The 19513-nt window shown below is 37.2% G+C and overlaps 2 protein-coding genes across 2 annotated transcripts; both read left to right on the top strand.

The window, feature by feature from the left end:
* Positions 1-412: 412 nt before the first annotated feature.
* On the top strand, positions 413-1366 carry LOC133764315 (olfactory receptor 4A5-like). The gene has a single exon (XM_062197984.1). The coding sequence runs from the start codon at positions 419-421 to the stop codon at positions 1364-1366; it is 948 nt and encodes a 315-aa protein (XP_062053968.1). The 5' UTR covers positions 413-418.
* A 7352-nt stretch (positions 1367-8718) lies between these two features.
* LOC133763681 (olfactory receptor 4A15-like) lies at positions 8719-16692 on the top strand. Its single transcript, XM_062197473.1, has 2 exons — positions 8719-8729; positions 15750-16692. Exons 1-2 carry the CDS (start codon positions 8719-8721, stop codon positions 16690-16692), a joined length of 954 nt encoding a protein of 317 aa, XP_062053457.1.
* Positions 16693-19513: the final 2821 nt, after the last annotated feature.

Here is a 19513-nt window from a genome sequence, read left to right as displayed (position 1 = left end):
AGGTAGCTCAGATTATAATGTGAAGCTACTGGGCACAAATACTACCAACACACAACACTGATTCCACTCATTTATTTATTTCTACCTATTTTTAAATTATCTTGTAGTCAAAGGCTTAATGCTCCACTGAGCGAGTTCAATAAATAAAAGTAAGGAAAGAAGACTCAAAAATGGAATCATTTACCTCCAACCCAAAATCATACCCTCTCAGGGTTATAGAATTGTCAAGCAAAGACTTTGGACTCTCAAAGAGGAACTGACCAGATACTTATTAAATGATTTTGTGGATAAACCAATGTAGAAGATATAATGAAGACCTGCTCCACAGCCTAATGTCCTTACAGTCCTGTCCACAATATTATTACAGGTCCTATTCTTCTGAGTGCCTATTTGGAAATAAGCCTTTATAGAAGAATCAATGGGACATGGTAACAATGTCACAGAGTTTATCCTTCTGGGCTTCACTCAGGATCCCACGGGACAAAAGGCACTGTTTGTCATGTTTTTATTCATCTACGTGGTGACGATGGTGGGCAACCTGCTCATTGTGATGACCGTTGTTTCCAGCCCTTCTCTGGGCTCCCCAATGTACTTCTTCCTGGCTTATCTGTCAGTCATGGATGCTGTCTATTCCACTGCTGTTTCTCCCAAGTTGATCATAGACCTACTCTGTGATAAGAAGACGATATCCTTCCCGGCTTGCATGGGCCAGCTCTTTATAGAACACTTATTTGGTGGTGCTGAGGTCTTCCTGCTGGTGGTGATGGCCTATGACCGCTATGTGGCCATCTGTAAGCCACTGCACTATCTGACCATCATGAACAGACGATTTTGCATCCTTCTGTTGGTGGTGGCCTGGGTTGGAGGGTTTACGCATTCTGTGATTCAACTTGTGTTTGTGTACAGTCTCCCCTTCTGTGGCCCCAATGTCATTGACCACTTCATTTGTGACATGTACCCATTGTTGGAACTTGCGTGCACTGACACCTACTTCATAGGCCTCACTGTGGCTGCCAATGGTGGAGCCATCTGTATGATTATCTTTAGTCTTCTTCTAATATCCTACGGCATCATCCTAAACTCTCTTAAAACTCACAGCCAGGAAGGAAGGCGCAAGGCCCTGTCCACTTGCAGCTCCCATATCACAGTGGTTGTCCTGTTTTTCGTTCCCTGTATTTTCATTTATGTCAGACCTGTTTCCAATTTTCCCATTGATAAATCCATAAGTGTGGTTTTCACCATTGTGACTCCCATGTTGAATCCTTTAATATATACCTTGAGGAATTTGGAAATGAAAAATGCTATGGCTAATCTCTGGTGTAAAAAGTTAACTCTTCGTAGAATAAGAACATGTGACCAACACTGAACACATTTGCTCTTAATTCTAGAGTAACTAAGAGGTAGTAAATGATTAAAATATGTGATGTAATCAATTAAGTGGAAGTTTTAGGGATGCTTATTTGTATATAAATTCTACAAAGAAATAGAATAAATTATGTTTTAATATGAGAATCAATGTCATAGATAAATTCTAGTGGACAAATAAAAGGCACACTTTGTTGTATTATAAGTTAAAAAAAAGAAGCATATCTTATAACTTAATTTTTTTTGAATGGGATTTAGAACTTTCTTTTTATTTCTGTAGTATCACCCATATGAATGAGAAGGAAATTTGACTAAGAAATATCTCTGGAACCAAAACAATAATTTTAAAATTTTAGGCTCAATATTCTGTCAATATAGTATCTTTGTATAGCTACATTATGCTTTTTATTTAAGATTACCACCATATTCAATTATTATGCACTTTAAGTTCAGGGTATTTGGTGATAGATAACACTGTGGTTGGTTAAATACACTGCTATTGACTATTTCTGTTTTTATGTGATGTGGCTGATGATGAAGAAACACTCAATTTCCTGATGACATGGTGGATTTTTTGCTTTGGAAAGCCATACTAATCCCAGTTGTACACATATTTTTGTGACTTTTCTCACTAGTTTCCGTTTACATCTTTGCCAACCTTTGAATAATAATTAAAGCTTCTTATTTTGCCTTCATGATGCTGAAGATGTGAGTAAATCATGTATTGTATCACATAACAGGTGTATTCCCTAAAACTTATGTTCAAGTTAGTTATAGACTTGAAATTATGTAAATTATATGTTGCTTTGCAATTTTTTGGAAAAACCTAAATGTTTTCTCAGTCAGTAGCCATCTTGGAACATCATAAATCAGTTTAAATTGCTTTCATTGCAATATGAGACATCAATTATGCTTTGTAAAAGTTCATGTTTCTATCTGAAAGAAATTATTTTGTGTTAAGTAGAATGTTGAAATGTTGATTTTCATAGACAATTATATTTCCCCCTAAAGCTTCTGGTAGTATATAACAGTTTCGTCTCTCCTCATCCTTGTCTAATATGTGCGATGTTGACATTTTTTGTGAATATAATGGATGTGAGCCTTTGAGTTCCTCTGTGATTCCAATTGCAACCCTTTCTGCTACTGAATATTACCTTATTCTAATATGTTTGTTGGAAATTCATTTTTTTCAACATTCTAGGAAATGTATATCCATGTATTTGCAGCAGTTTTAAGAACAACCTCTTACCTCTTACTATTATTATTAGTTTCTTGGAGTTCTTTAGAAATCCTCTGCACTAACTCTTTATTTTTTATGTGTATCAGAAAGTCTTCTTCATTGGTGTATTTTTTCCTACACTATTACCTATTAGATTGATAGGAGCTTCTTTTTAAATCTTGATTTGTTTTTTTAAGTGGAAATTTTATTTGATAGCACCAGAAGTAAATTCACCAGAAGACAAACTATACAAAACCTATTATTGACAATTATTTTAAGTATTTTAGTTGTTGATGCATAATTCTTAAATAAAAACTGTAGTTAAATTAAATGCACAATTATCTTTTTTTTTAACATTTATTTAATAAATATAAATTTCCAAAGTATAGTTTTTGGATTACAGTGGATTCTCCCCCCCCCCCCCATAAATTCCCTCCCACCTGCAACCCTCCCATCTCCCACCCCCTCTCCCATTCCATTCACATCAAGATTCATTTTCAATTATCTTTATATACAGAAGATCAATTTAGTATATATTAAGTAAAGATTTCATCAGTTTACACCCACACAGAAACACAAAGTGTAAAGTACTGTTTGAGTACTAATTATACCAGTAAATCACACAGTACAACACATTAAGGACAGAGATCCTACATGGGGAGTAAGTGCACAGTGACTCCTGTTGTTGATTTAACAATTGACACTCTTGTTTATGGCGTCAGTAATCACCTGAGGCTCTTGTCATGAGTTGCCAAGGCTATGGAAGCCTTTTGAGTTTTCCAACTCCAATCTTATTTAGACAAGGCCGTATTCAAAGTGGAAGTTCTCTCCTCCCTTCAGAGAAATGTACCTTCTTCTTTGATATCCATTCTTTCTGCTGGGATCTCCCTCACAGAGATCTTTCATTTAGGGTGTTTTTTTTTTTTTTTTTTTTTCCCCACAGTGTCTTGGCTTTCCATGCCTGAAATACCTGTTGAAGTGAAATGGGCACTATGAGAAACAATGACTTGATCAGCCCTTGTCTTGACTGTCGAGGAACAACTTAAGACTTTACCCCTTTTAGTATTTTTTTTTGTTCTACTTAATTCTATTGGTTGAACTCTGTAATTAACACACAATTATTCTTAGGTGTTGAAATTTAACTGAAAAGTGATCCCTGTTAAATATAAGAGTGGGAATAAGAGAGGGAGGAGATGTACAGTTCGGCTCAATCGGACTTGCCCCAAACAGTAGAGTTAGAAATGTGCCAGGGGATTCCAATTTAATCCCATCGAGGTGTCATGTACCAGTGCCATCTCACTAGTCAAAGTGATCAGTTTCAGTTCATAACTGATCATAATGATAGGATTAAGAGTCAAAGGGATCATATAAACAAGAGTAGTGTCAGCTAATACTAACTGATAGAATTAAAAGGTGAGAACGATCCAAAAGGGGATGTGGGCTACATAGCAGAATCATAGAATGGCAGATGTCCTAGACTCACTCTTGCCTCAGAATCAGCTCTTTTTCTTGATTTTTACAATCCTTTAAATATGATTTATAAATTGACATAAAATTGTACCTATTTATGATGTACAAAATGTTACATAGACATATATATATATATATATATATATATATTCTGGAATGTTAAAATTGATGAGTTTACATGTGTTATTACTTCACATTGTTATAATTTATTTGTTGAAAAATCACAATCTACTCTGGTAACCATTTTCAAGAATATAATACATTGTTGTTAACTAAAGTCACCATGTTGTATAATAAATTTCTAAAATTAACTGCTTCTAACTGAAATTTTGTGTCTTTTGTCCAACATCTCACCAACACCTTCCTTCCAGTCCTTGGTGACTACCATTCTAGATTCCACATATAAGTGGTATCATGTGGCAATTGTTTTTATGTGCCAGGCTTATTTCATTTAGCATAATGTCCTGGAACTTCATCTAAGGATAATATTCAAATGAGTTTCTCCCTTTTCTCATTCAAATTTTTTTAAATTTCATTTTATTTCAAAGGCATAGAAACAGTGAGCTAGAGATAGAGAAGGCAAACAACTCAGGTCCATGAGTGACCGGCAGAGTTCCAGGTACATGAGCCATCACCTGCTGCCACCCAAGCTGCAAACTATCAAGAAACTGCAATAGAAGTGGATCTGAGACTCAAACTCAAGCACTACAATATGGGGTACAGGCATCCAAAGGACTGACTTAACTGCTGTCCAAACACCTGACTCCTGTTCAAAAGACTAACTTCATGCCACTGAATATATGCTACACATTTCCTTCCTCCATTCAGCTGTTGTGGACGCTGAGTTTGACTCCATATTTTGGCTGTTGTGAATGTGACAGATCTACAGATGTGCCGATATCTTTTTGCAGACTCATTTCATGTCATCTGGAGATTATGTATCTATATATCCATAGGGAGGTATATTGGGTCAGAGTTTCAATTTTTTGAGAAGTTTCCATAGTGCTTTACAAAATTTCTATTCCCACCAACAGTATGCAAAGTTCTCTTTTCTCACATCTCCAAAAGTACTCATTCTCTTTCTTCCTTCCTTCTGTCCTTTCTCCTTCCTCCTCCTCTCCTCCTCCTCCCCTTCTCCTCCTCCTCCTCCTCTTCCTCTTCTTCTTTCTTTCCTCCTTCTCCTTCTTCTGCCCTCTCTTGCTAGTTCTATCTCTATCTTTATCTCTATCTCTTTCTATCTCCTGTTTTTGTCGGTAATAGCCATTCAGACAGGTTATTAGGTACTATGTCACTGTGGTTTTTAAAATTAGATTGGGGGCAAGCATGGTAGCACAGCAGGATAAACCACTGCACAGCATGATGCCTGTATCTGATACTGAAATCTGAGGATAAGTCTCCTGGACTCTGCTCCTGAGCCAATTTCCTGATAACACACATTCCGGTAGGCAGCAGATGATTGCTCAAGTAATCGAGCTCCTGCAATAAAAGTGGAATTCTCGGATGGAGTTCTAGCCTCCTGACTTTGGCCCGATCCTGCCCAGGCTTCTGCAGGCCTTTGTGGAGTGAAGCAGTAGGGGAAAGATTCTCTCTCTCTCTCCTCTGTCTCTCTCTCTCTGTCTCTCTGTCTCTCTCTCTCTCTCTCATTGATCGCCCTATTATCTTGGCTTCTGCCTGGCTGTTGTGGCCATTTGGGAAGTAAACCAGTTGATGGAAGATCTCTCTTTGTCTCCCTCTAATTCTGTAACATTTTCAAATAGATAAAGAAATTGTGTACTCTCAATAAAGATTTTTCAAAATGAAGAAAGAATACTAACAGTGTCTGTAGAGTTGGTCATTCTCCTTTATTTTCTCAGAACCTTGATTAACCCCTTCTTACTTTCTCCTTCCCTTTACCATCAAGTCTTCCAAGAGAACCTTCCATTTCTACTCATCTTCATCCTCTAGGAAGTGATTTCTCTATGAGAACACAGTCTCGAATTTGATTCTATCCCTGTGCTCAGTGCTCTGACTTGTCAGCTATCTTTCTGTCATGCCTCTAAAATCAGCCTGATTTACTCTTTTGTGCATGGATCTGGCTGTGCTCCATCCCATAGGCCTTCTGCTTCTCCCTCCTGCTCTAGTATCTCCAAACTTCCTGCATTCTCCTCTCTACATTCAGTCTTCAGCTGCAGAGATTCTCTGCTGGGATTTGATGCTTATTTCTCTGTTTAGAGATAATCCAAAGTTCACGGTTCCCCTAGTGTCTTAGTTTGACTGAATGTGTTAGCTATGCATCATATTTTATTTTTATTTTTTTTATTTTTAACAGGCAGAGTGGGCAGTGAGAGAGAGAGACAGAGAGAAGAGTCTTCCTTTGCCGTTGGTTCACCCTCCAATGGCTGCTGGGGCCGGCGCACCGCGCTGATCCCAAGGCATGAGCCAGGTGCTTATCCTGGTCTCCCATGGGGTGCAGGGCCCAAGCATTTGGGCCATCCTCCACTGCACTCCCGGGCTACAGCAGAGAGCTGGCCTGGAAGAGGGGCAACCGGGACAGAATACGGCGCCCTGACTGGGACTAGAACCAGGTGTGCTAGAGCCGCTAGGTGGAGGATTAGCCTGTTGAGTCACGGTGCCGGCCCTATGCATCATATTTTAATACCTGTTGCATTGTATTATATGGTTCTTTCGAAGATATTTTGAGTGGCTTAATCTTAAGGACTGGCTCTGTATAAAAATAGCTGAATATCAAGTGTGAAATACTTCTGAATTTAATTATTTTTGCCTTCTGTTACATATTACAGGTCCTAGTTACTTGTCTCTGCATCTCTTTTTTAAACAAATATTCTTTTCTTCTAAATAAGACATTGGAATTACATTTAATTTGATATCTGTGTTGGATTAAAAATTTTATAAGTTGATTAGAAATGATCTGGTGACGTTCTCTTTAAATAAGTTGACCGCATGAAAAAACTGAGGCTTTTCTTTTATTTTATCACTTTCTTGGATTTGAGAACTTAAATATGTGCCAACTAATTAAATCAAATAATTCTGTTCTTAAATCTTTGTTTCTTCACTGTTAATATGCAAATGTCTCTTTGTTGTTAGATTGTTATTTTTTCTTTAATTGTCCTGAAGGATTGTCCAGGAGAAGGCTCTGAAAATATAGAATGTACTAGAAGGATAATAAGACTGTCTCAGTTCTTTGGTACATGATTCCTCAGAGAATTTAATTTGGAAGAAGCAGCCTTGGGGACAAACGGTTTGAACAACTCTGTGAAGCACTTTATTATTCATTGTTGGCTCAGTGCCCAATCATAGCGTCCCTAATCTGGGAGAAGAATTCTCCTCTGGGTATTAATGTCACTGTTGAGATATAAAACAAAAGCCATTACCTGACTAGACATGAGCCATATTAAAGCAGTCATGTAGGCTTTTAAAAGATCCCAGAAACAAATTATTTAGTTCCATACGCCATTAACTAAAAACACCATAATAGTTTTATTCAATTAATTTTCCCAGGAATCATAATAGCCAAGATTTTAATCTGTTTGATTTTTGATATATGTTATCAATGCCAGCTCTCAAATTTGATAATTTGAAAACACATCAACTGTTTATTCATGAAGGCACTATGGGCCATCCCATAGTCTAGACTGAAAATCTTTTTGAAATTGTAGATCTTCACACTCTGCACTGAAAAATGAGATGTATCCCCGTGTGAAAAACATTTATATCCTCAGAGATTGCATATGCTCTTATCTTTTTTTTTGCAGTCCACCTTGGTGGTGTCAATTCTGATTTCTCTTCATCCAACTTTTGGAAGCTAAGATAAGAATGCATAAGTGTGGACTGGAAAAGATGAAATAGAAACTTCAGGTAAAACATTTTCAAAAACTCTCCACTGCTATTCTAATAGGACAAGATAGGCTTAATTAGAATGAGTTATGTCTTAAATAATCACAATTTATCATTTGCTTTCATATGTTTGATGATGAAACATCTAAGATTATGTTAGCATGTGTATTTTCTCTATTTTACAGAATGTTATATTAATACAATGACTATGATTTTATGATACATAATTTTGTGATGAACACATACCAACACAGAATTTGTACAGTACAACGTAGCAACTAGATTGCTTTATGTAATTTAGAAAATCCAACAATCTGGAGCTATGCCGATTGAAGCCAGAAGCCAGGAGCTAGGAGCTTCCTCTAGTATCTCAGGTGGGGCAGGAGCTCAAGGACTTGGTCCATCTTTACTTCTTTCCCAGGCCAGATCAGAGCTGCATCAGTATTGGAGCACCCAGGCCACCCTATAAGATGCCAGCACTGTGGCCAGTGGACATATATGCTATGCCACAGTGCCAGCCCCCACTGAAGACAATAGTAAAGATTTTTATAGTTCTATATAAATTGCTAACTTGTATATGATGTTTTTAAATGTTTTGGTTCTGTGTAGACATTTTACATCTGTTGTGTTTTTTATTGTTGTAATCTATCAGTATACATAACACATTGCTGTATGTCTGTCATCACTCCCTCTCTCTAAAGCTTTTTCGTCACCTTACACTGGAACTCTATACTTGTTGATCAATAATTTCTCATTTCTCCATTTCCCCAGCCCTTAGTGGGCACTGCTGTATTGTCTATCTCTATGAATGTGACTGTTCTAGGCACCTCATGAAAGTGAAGTCATAAAATGTGTCATTTTAGTCGGTCTTATTTAATTCCTATGTATTACATATGTCTCCAAGGTGCATCATATTGTGGCATATATCAGAATTGTATTCCTTTTTAAGGATTAATAATATCCCACTTTACATATGTACTACAGGGTACAAATTTGTGTTGTAATCTGCCTCCTAATCTTTCGTGTATATGCCTAAATCACATTTTTATAAGTAAACCAGTAGCCTCTTATTAAAAAATGTGGAAATTTACGTTCAGAGAAATTTAGTTTCTTAAATTCATAAACCTGTACATATACCTTACCTGAAAAGGTAGTTTACTGTCTTTGTGAATAAAAGTTATAAATTATATAAGATATATGAACTTTAGATCTCAAAAAATGCTGACATTTATTTCCGGCTTTGAGATAATTGCTCATAGATATTTTCTCATTATAAGGAATGAAACTGACAAATTTCAAGGAAGGGACTGATTTGTGAAGAAAGTTAGATAGTGATTTTCCCTTCAGTAAAATGAATGATACAGGCAAGGATAGCCTGGATAGTTCCATGTGATTATGGTTTAATCAATCCATCAACCCTGCAGGAATGTTCCTTTGATAATTAGAGGGAAGAGGGAATCTTGGGGAAATTCATGTAACACTACTTATAAACGTCTGGCACTAAAGTTACATGGGGAAGTAGAGTTGATAAATGATATTTGTAATTTATGTAGGGTTTGTTATAGGGCAGATCATTTTCTGTGATCTTTATTTCATTACCAGTTTAATTCTTAAAAACCACCCTCTGCATCAGATGCTCTCATCTAATGATATTACTGAGGATGAGTAGTTTGTACAAGGTCACATAGTTGACAAATACAGATTCTGAGGCACAAAGATGTGGAACCTGATCTCTCAAAAGCTACACTAGCTTAGGTGTCCCAGGCCTTCCTTGCCAATTACAGAGGGAAACAAGACAAAACTGACAAGGACTCTCTATGAGAAAGGCAATCCACTCTCTCTGATTATTGTTTTTCTGCATTTTTTCCAAAAGAATTTTCAAACACATACATGTTACAAGTAGCATATTTCCAATACTAGAAAGGGGCCAGCACTGTGGTGCAGTGGGTAAAACCCCTGGCCTGAAGCATTGGCATCCCATATGGGTACCGGTTCTAGTCTTGGCTGCTCCTCTTCTAATCCATCTCTCTGGTATGGCTTGGAATAGGAGTGGAGGATGGCCCAAGTCCTTTGGCCCCTGTATCCATGTGGGAGACCCTGAAGAAGCTCGTGGCTCCTGGCATTGGATCAGTGCTGCTCTGGCTGTTGCAACCATCTGGGGAGTGAACCAGTGGAAGGAAGACCTCTCTCTCTGTCTCTACCTCTATCTGTAACTGTCTTTCAAATAAATAAAACAAATCTAAAAAAAAGAAATTTATTTGGAAAAATGCCATTTTAAAAATATTGTTCTTTCTCTAGGGATTGATTTTAGCTCTTCTGTAAAAAATTGTTAGTTATGGATGCCTGGGTAAATTTCCCAGTTTTTTTCTGCTCCAATGAGACATGTCAATTTGGAGGCTGGTACCAGAATGTTTTGATTATAACTGCTCTGTAGGATGACTTGAAATCTGGTATTGTGATGCCTCTGGCTTTGATTTTGTTGTTTAAGAATACTTTATCTATTTGTGGTCTCCTGTTTATCCATATGAGTTTTAGATCTATTTTCAGAATGTCATCAGTATTTTTCTTGTTATTGAATTGAATCTGTTAATTGCTTTGAGTGATATGGACATCTTGATAATATTAATTCTTCTAACCCAAGAACATGGAAGATTTTTCTATTTTTTGGTGTCACCTATTTCTATCTTTATTATTTTGTTATTTTCATTTTAGAGATCTTAAACCTTCTGGATTAAATTTATTTTGGAGATTTACATTTTTGTTGGTATTTTGAATGGTACTGATCTTACAAGTTCTTTCTCAGACATGACACTCTTTGTGTATACAAACAAAGGCTATTGATTTTTGTGTGTTGATTTTACAACTTACCATTTTACCAAATTCACTTATAAGTTACAACAGTCTCCTAGTAGAATCTTTTGGTTTCCTTATATATAGACTCATGTCATAAGCAAACAGGGATAACTTCTTCCTTTCCAATTTGAATCTCTTTGCTTTTTTTTTCTTGCCTAATGACTCTGCCCAAAATTTTCAGGACTGTATTAAATAGCAGTGATGAAGTGGAAATCCTTGCCTGGTTTGGGATCTTAATGGAAATGCTACCAACTTTTCCCCCTTCAATATGATGCTGGCTGTGGGTTTCTCACCTATTGCACTGAGTTTGTTAAGGACAGTTTCTTCCATACCCAGTTTGCTTAAGGATTTCATTATGAAATGATTTTGTATTTTATGAAACATTCTCTGCATTTATTGAGACCGTTAATTTTTTTTTTTATGACAAGCAGAGTTAGACAGTGAGAGAGAGAGAGAGAGAGAAAGGTCTTCCTTCAGTTGGTTAATCCCCCAAATGGCCGCTATGGCCAGCACGCTGCACTGATCCGAAGCCAGGAGCCAGGTGCTTCCTCCTAGTCTCCCGTGAGAGTGCAGGGCCCAAGCACTTGGGCCATCCTCCACTGCCTTCCTGGGCCACAGCAGAGAACTGGACTGGAAGAGAAGCAACCGAGACAGAATTCGGCTCCCTGACTGGGACGAGAACCCTGGGTGCCAGCACTGCAGGTGGAAGATTAGCCAATTGAGCCACGGTGCCAGCCAATTGAATGTTTTTTATTCTTCAATTTAGTAATGTGATATAAGACATTTATTAATTTGTTTGTTGAACCATTTCTGTCTGCTAAGGATAAATCCCACATGGTGTGGGTGAATTATCATTCTGACGTTTTGTTGGGATTCTATTAGCTAGTACATTGTTGATGATTTTTGCTTATATGTTCAACAGGGAAATTGATCTATAGTTTCTTTTTTTAATGATTTATTTATTTATTGGAAAGTCAGAGTTACACAGGGAGAGGAAAGTCAGAGAGAGTGAGAGGTCTACCGTCCGATGGTTCACACCAAAGATGGGCATAACAGCTGGAGCTGCGCTGATCCAAATGCCAGGAGCCAGAGGCTTCCTCTGGATCTCCCACACAGGTGTAGCAACCCAAGGACTTGGGCCATCCTTTATTGTTTTGCAAGGCTATAGTAGAGAGCTGGATTGGAAGAGGAGCTGCTGGGACTAGAACCGGAACCATATGGGATGCCGGCACATCAGGCCAGGGCATTAACCCTACTGCGCCACAGCGCTGGCTCCTGATCTATAGTTTATTTGTCACATCTTTTTCTGTTTTGGGAATTAAAGTGATGCTGGCCTCATAGAAAAGATCTGGGAGGATTTCTTCCCTTTTAATTGATTTGAATCATTGGAAAATAATTGGAATTATTTCTCCTTAAAGTTTTGGTAGAATTCAACAGCCAAGCCATTCAGTATTGGACTTTTCTTATTGTGAGGATCATTATTAGTGATTCAGTCTTTGTCCTGGTTATTGGTCTATTTAGGTTTTCATTTTTTATTGATTTATTTTACAGTTAGAGTTATAGACAGTGAGAGAGAGAGACAGAGAGAATGGTCCTCCCTCCGCTGGTTCACCCCCCCCCCCCCCCAAATGGCCACCATAGCTGGCGCTGTGCTGATCCAAAGCCAGGAACCAGATGATTCCTCCTGGTCTCCCATTTGGGTGCAGGGGCCCAAGCACTGGGGCCATGCTCCACTGCCCTCCCGGTCTACAGCAGAGAACTGGACTGGAAGAGGAACAACCAGGACCAGAACACGGCACCCATACTGGATGCTAGCGCTGAATGCGGAGGATTAACCAAGTGAGCCACCGTGCTGGCCCTCTGCTGTATTTAGGTTTTCTACATTCATTTTTGTAGATTGTATGTGTCCAGAATCTATTTTTTCTAGATTTTTTTCAATTTATTGGCATATAGCTGTTTGTAGTAATGCCTGATGATTCTTTTTTATTTCTGTTGTAACCATTGTAACAGCTCCCTTTCATCTCTGATATTATTAATTTGGATTTTATACTTTTTTGGGTAGTTGGGCCAATTTTGATTTGTGTTATGCTTGTTTTTTCTTAAATTAAATGTTATTTATTTATTCTCTAATTTTATGTTTATTTTACCCTAAAAATAGGTTAGTTTGTTCTTGCCTTTGAATATTTTACTTGATGCTTTTCCAATTTCTTGATGTAGGCACTGATTGATATAATCTTCCTGCTTAAAAGAGCTTTTGCTATAGCTCATAAATTTTGATATGATGTGCTGTCATCTTCATTCATTTCTTGGAATTTTTAAAATTTTTCTTTGTTTTTTTTTCTATGATCCACTGTTCATTCAGAAGCATGTTGTTCAATCTTGATTGTCTGTATGTTTTTCTAGAGTTTCTTAACAGGTTAATTTCCAGCTTCATTCCATTGAGGTCAAAGAAGATACACGGTATGATCTCAATTTTCTTTTCGAAAAAATTACTTGCCTTATGGTCTAGCATATAGTTTGTCCTAGAGAAAGCTCCAATCCTGTTGAAAAGAATGTGTATTTTGTAGCTGTGTGATGAAATGTTCTGTAGATATCAATTACATGTGTTTGGCCCACAGTGTAATTAGCTCTATTGCTTCTTTGTTGATTTTTTGTCTAGTTGATATTTCCAGGGATGAAAGTGGGGTGTTGAATTCTCCCTTTATTATTGTATTGGAGTCTATGTCTACTTTTATATGCATTAATATTTGTTTTAAATGGCCAGCCCCCGGTATTTTGTTCATATGTATTTACCGTAGTCACATCTTCCTGTTGAATTGATCCCTTGATCATTTTATAATGCCTTTGTCTCTTTTAACAGGTTTTTGTTAAAATCTGTTTTCTCTGATATTAGGATGGCTGTATCTGCTTGTTTTTGCTAGCACATGCTAAATCAGACTGATCAACACAAAAATTATTTCTCAGCCAAACTGTTATATTATTTAGGATAAACTTGTTTCAATGATAACATTCCAGAAGCCCATGATTAGGACAGACCATAAAATTGCTAATAAGGAATAAAAGGGAAGACATGATTTTCCCAGTGACTGAACCTGAGTCAACTAATATTCTGATTGTGAGTATAGAATTCTTTCTACAATATGCAAATTCTGCTTAAAGTCTTTATTTTTAGAATCTTAATTTACCCATGGTTAGTCATAATCAGTTACAGACAAATTTGCAAAATAGAAAAAAAATGTTTACACAGTACATTCCTGCATTGATTTATGCATTTGGTTCCTAGTAACCTAAGTGTGATTCAGTATTGTGTGTGCATGTGTATGTGTGTGTGTGTGTGTGTGTGGTCAAAAACCCATATTGCTTATACTGACTGCCAGCTGCAGATAATTTAGTAGGTTATCTTTTCTCAATAGCTCTCGGATGAGCTTTGAAATTAAATTTAATATAATAAAATTTAGTGAGCATTTAATGAATACTCACTACAGGCCTGTTTCTTTAACTGCTGTGACTGAGTTATTTTTAGAGTCTAGAAGCTCATAGTTAAGTATCTCAGAATGGCAATTATCTGTACATTAGCCTATAATTTTTGTTCCATATACCAGATATTATTTTATATAACTATGTAAATAAAGATATTGTCAATGAGGTTGTTTTCATGATAGATTCCAAAGGCCCAAAAAGCCTTCAAGAAACAAAAGGATGTATGATGCCAAAAAGGCCATTTTGGCAAGCGATATTTTGAAAAAAAATAGCTTTCTATTTTTTAAAATAGGAAAATGTATTCATTGATTTTGCTTAGAGCTGTTCATATAAAAAAAAACTTAATAAATATCAGCAACATCATCATCATTTAAAATGTTTATTTTTAAAAAATTAGTCAACATGTTATTCTTGCAAATTTTTATAGAGTACAGTGCACTCCTTAATATATATTTAATAATATGTATTTATATTTTATGCAAATACATTGCATAAACTAGTAAGCCAGTCACCTAGCCTTTATGTTTTCTTTTCTTTTCTTTTTTTTTTTTAATTTTTGACAGGCAGAGTGGACAGTAGAGGGAGACAGAGAAAAAGGTCTTCCTTTTTGCCATTGGTTCACCCTCCAATGGCCGCTGTGGTAGGCGTGCTGCGGCCGGCGCACTGCGCTGTTCCGATGGCAGGAGCCAGGTGCTTCTCCTGGTCTCCCATGGGGTGCAGGGCCCAAGAACTTGGGCCATCCTCCACTGCACTCCCTGGCCACAGCAGAGAGCTGGCCTGGAAGAGGGGCAACTGGGACAGGATCGGTGCCCCGACCGAACTAGAACCCGGTGTGCCGGCGCCGCAAGGCGGAGGATTAGCCTACTGAGCCACGGCGCCGGCCGATGTTTTCTTTTTGTTTGGAGCCTAACAAATCCTCTCTTTCAGCTTTTTATGCAGTATATATCAGTTGTTACTCCACCGTGTTGTGGACCACGAGAAGTATTCTATCTGATGGTATTTTGGTATGTGGTATTCAATCTCTATTTATCCCTCCCACAAAACCCTTCTAGATCTCTAGAAACCACTTCTTTTCAAAACAATCACTTTTTTTTTTTCAGACATTCAAATATAAGAGAGTGTTTGTGATATTAGTCATTCTGTGTCTGGCTTATAACACATAAAATAATGATATTCAGTTACATGCTTTTTTGCTGGAAATCCTGACATTTGAGAAAGCAGCTTTACTGATGAGTGTAGGCCCATTCTCAGAAATAGCCCACCCACTTACACCTCCCAGCTAGAATATCAAAGTCTCATTATTTTGATAGAAATAAGAAATCTGTGAAAATGAAGAGTAGTTATGGGAGGAGACCCTAAGCTCTAATATCTAATGAGCTACTCTGTGTTGTTCCAGAGTGGAAATGTTACTGAGTAAGGCATTGCATTTTTGACATAGCTGGTGATCCTCCGAGGCTTAATATTGTTGTCTTTGTTTGCAGGCTTTGATACCTGAGCTCAACACCTTCAGAACAATACATGGAAATAGGAACAATGTGACTGAGTTTATCCTTCTGGGGCTCACACAGAACCCAGAGGGGCAGAAAGTTCTATTTGTTATGTTTCTACTCATCTATGTTGTGACAGTTATGGGGAATCTTCTCATCGTGGTGACAATTCTGTTCAGCCAGTCCCTGGGATCCCCCATGTACCTGTTCCTGGCTAATTTATCCTTTATGGATACTGTCTACTCTACAGCCATTGCTCCTAAAATGATTGTGGGCTTGTTCTATGAGAAGAAGACCATTTCCTTCCAGGCATGTATGACCCAGGTTTTTCTAGATCATTTATTTGCTGGTGCTGAAGTCATTCTTTTGGTGGAGATGGCCTATGACAGATACGTGGCCATCTGCAGACCTCTTCACTACCTGACCATCATGAATCGGCGTGTGTGTGTGCTTATGCTGCTGGTGGCCTGGACTGTAGGGTTCTTCCACTCATTGGTTCAATTTCTCTTTGTATATCAGCTTCCTTACTGTGGCCCCAATGTCATTGATAACTTCGTATGTGATATGTATCCCTTGTTGAAACTTGCCTGCACTGATACCTACCTCATTGGACTTTGCATGATAGCTAATGGAGGCGCAATTTGCACTGTCACCTTCTTCATTCTCTTAGTTTCCTATGGGGTCATATTACACTCCCTTAAAACTCATGGATTGGAAGGGAAACGCAAAGCTCTCTACACCTGTGCATCCCACATCACCGTGGTTATTTTATTTTTTGTCCCTTGTGTCTTCCTATACGCTAGGCCCAGTTTGAACCTTCCCATTGATAAATACATAACTGTGGTTTTAACTTTCATAACTCCCATGTTGAACCCTTTCATCTATACTCTGAGGAATGCAGAAATGAAAAATGCTATGAGGAAACTGTGGAGTAAAAAAGTAACCACAGTTGGAAGAAGGCTGTATTTCACTCATGGAACATGATATTCAGTCCTCACAGAAACCAGAAATACTCACTATGCTAATACAGCTGTATTAGCATTCCCTTTGTTTACAGAGCCTAATATTCTGAAGTAGCCATATAAAATAATGTTTCTCTAAATGGGATATGTTATTTTCTTTAGAGCCCAAGAGAACTGCATGGGATCAATATCTTCTATGTGCAATTTTGTGTGAAAATTGTTTGGTGAAAAAACTTTTGGTTTATTTTCGAAAAATCCTTTAAGTTTCTTTCTTTATAAAATTTTTTTTAGAAATACAGAATATATAAATTTTATTTTATTTTTTATTAAACTTTTATTTAATGAATATAAATTTCCAATGTATAGCTTTCCTCCCACCCACAACCCTCCCCCCTCCCGCTCCCTCTCCCCTTCCTATCACATCATGATTCATTTTCAATTCTCTTTGTATACAAAAGATCAATTTAGTATATATTAGGTAACGATTTCAACAGTTTGCCCCCCATATAGTAACACAAAGTGAAAAGAAAAGAAAAAAAAATACTGTTGGAGTACTAGTTATAGCATTAAATAAGGGTGTACAGCACATTAAAGACAGAGATCCTACATAATATATATTTTTAAAAAAATTTAATTTATTTTTAATTGACAAGTAATCCTTTTAAATATGCAAATGATTCAATTTGATGTTTTGTATGTATATGTTATAGTAAGAATCAATTATGCTAATTAAGATATTCATATCCAATGTGATTTACCTGTCTTTCAAAAAGTTTTATTTTGTTTATTTGAAAGGCAGAGTGAACGAGAGAGAGGGATAAACAGATAGAAAAAGAGATTTTCCATCTGCTGGTTTATTTCCCAAATATCTGGGCCAGGCTGAAGTCAGAAGCCTGGAACTCCATCTTAGTCTCACATGTGTGTAGTAGGAACTTAAATACTTGGGCCATCTTCCCCTGTTTACCCAAGTGCATTAGCAGTGAGTTGGATTGGAAGGAGGGCAGATGCAACTCTAACTGATGCACTGATATGGGGTGCTGTGTTACAAGTTTTGTTTTTGTCTGCTGTGCCCCAAAACCAACCCCAAACTTTTCATTGTCATTTTAATGGTGAGAATGTGAAAAATCTCTTCCTGTTATGAGCCATGGTATCCATCTCGCATATGGCAAAAATGTTACCTAATAGAACTTGTCCAAGAATTGATATCTTAAATTTTAAAATTTTGAAAGGTAATCTTGTGGTAAAATATATGTCTTGAACAATTAATTGATAAAAAGTTTCATAGCATTTGTTATAGCTGAGGAGAAATTTGTAGGAAATGAATTTTCTAACTTTGTATTACAGTGGATTCTTTACTACATAGAATATTGTTGATTTTGTATATTCTGACCAAATTATGGACCTACAATTTGTTTGACCTTATGCTATATATCTAGATCAATTGTCCTACTGCAATAGTTGGAATATGTATCTAAGTCATTTAGATCACAGTACAGCTTCCGAACATTCTTATATTAAATTAAACTATCTGGGGACATTTTTTTTAGTTAATTAATTAATTAATTTTTCAAGAAATACTAATATCATAAGCACAGCTTTAGGAATATAGTTATTCTTTCCACTGTATCTGCCCTTCCACTAATACTCCCACCCCTCCTCCTCCTCCATCTTTCATTCTCAGTTCCATTCTCCATTAAGATTCAGTGTCGATTAAGAGTCACTGTCATTAACTTTACATAGAAGCCAACTCTATACTAAGTAAATATTTCAATAATTTTCACACACACACACACACACAAAAAACTGTTTGAAAACAAGTTTTAAAGTTAATTCTCATATTGCAACTCATTAAGGACAGAGATACTGCATGGGGTGTTAGTGCACAGTGCCTCCCATTGTTAATATAACAAACAACACTCTTATGTATGATGTCAGTGATCACCTGAGGCTCTTGGCGTGAGCTGCCTAGGATATGGGAACATTTTGAATCCACAAACTCCTTCTGTATGTAGACAAGTGCATAAGGAAAGTGGAAATTCTCTCCTCCCTTTAGAGAACAGTATATCCTATCTGATAGGCATGTGGAACATATTTTGCCAATTGTCATAGCTTTTCATGCCTGAAATGCTCTCGTGGGCTTTTCAGCTGGATAGGCTGTGTGTTAAGGGCTGACTTTATGTTAAGTAAAGAGTTCAACAAATAGTACGAAGAAAACACACACACACACACACAAACGCAGAAGGAGAAGCTGTTCCTTGACAACAGTCAAGACAAGAACAGCTCAAGGCATGCCTTCTCAAGGTGTGAATTCACTTCTACAGATTATCTTTTAGGTGCTCTAATAGTTCTTACAGACCAGGGAGGAGATATGATATTTTTCCCTTTGGAATTGGCTTATTTCACTAAGTATGATGTTTTCCAGATTTATCCATTTTGTTGCAAAGGACTGGATTTCATTTTTTTAAAACATTGTGTAGTATTCCATAATGTTCATATCCCATAATTTCTTTATCCAGTCTTCGGTTGATGGGTCTGTAGGTTGATTCCATATCTCAGATATTGTGAAATGAACTACAAAAATACGGTGGTGCAGACAACTTTATATTTGCTGATATCATTACCCTTGGGTAAGTTGCCAGGAGTGGTACGGCTGGTTCATATTGTAGGTCTCTATCGAGATTTCTGAGGTATCTCCATGCTATCTCCCATGGTGGCTTTATCAGTTTGCATTTCCACTAGCAGTGGATTAAGGTATTTTTCCCCCCACATCTTCGACAGCATCTGTTGTTTGTTTTTTTCTGTATGTAAGCCATTTTAACTGGGCTGAGGTGAAACCTCATTAT

This window comes from Lepus europaeus, chromosome 7 (assembly GCF_033115175.1).
Source record: "Lepus europaeus isolate LE1 chromosome 7, mLepTim1.pri, whole genome shotgun sequence".
In the NCBI taxonomy this organism is placed as follows: domain Eukaryota; kingdom Metazoa; phylum Chordata; class Mammalia; order Lagomorpha; family Leporidae; genus Lepus; species Lepus europaeus.
The sequence above is the reverse complement of the archived record's forward strand: the minus strand, read 5'-3'. Positions and strand labels throughout refer to the sequence as shown.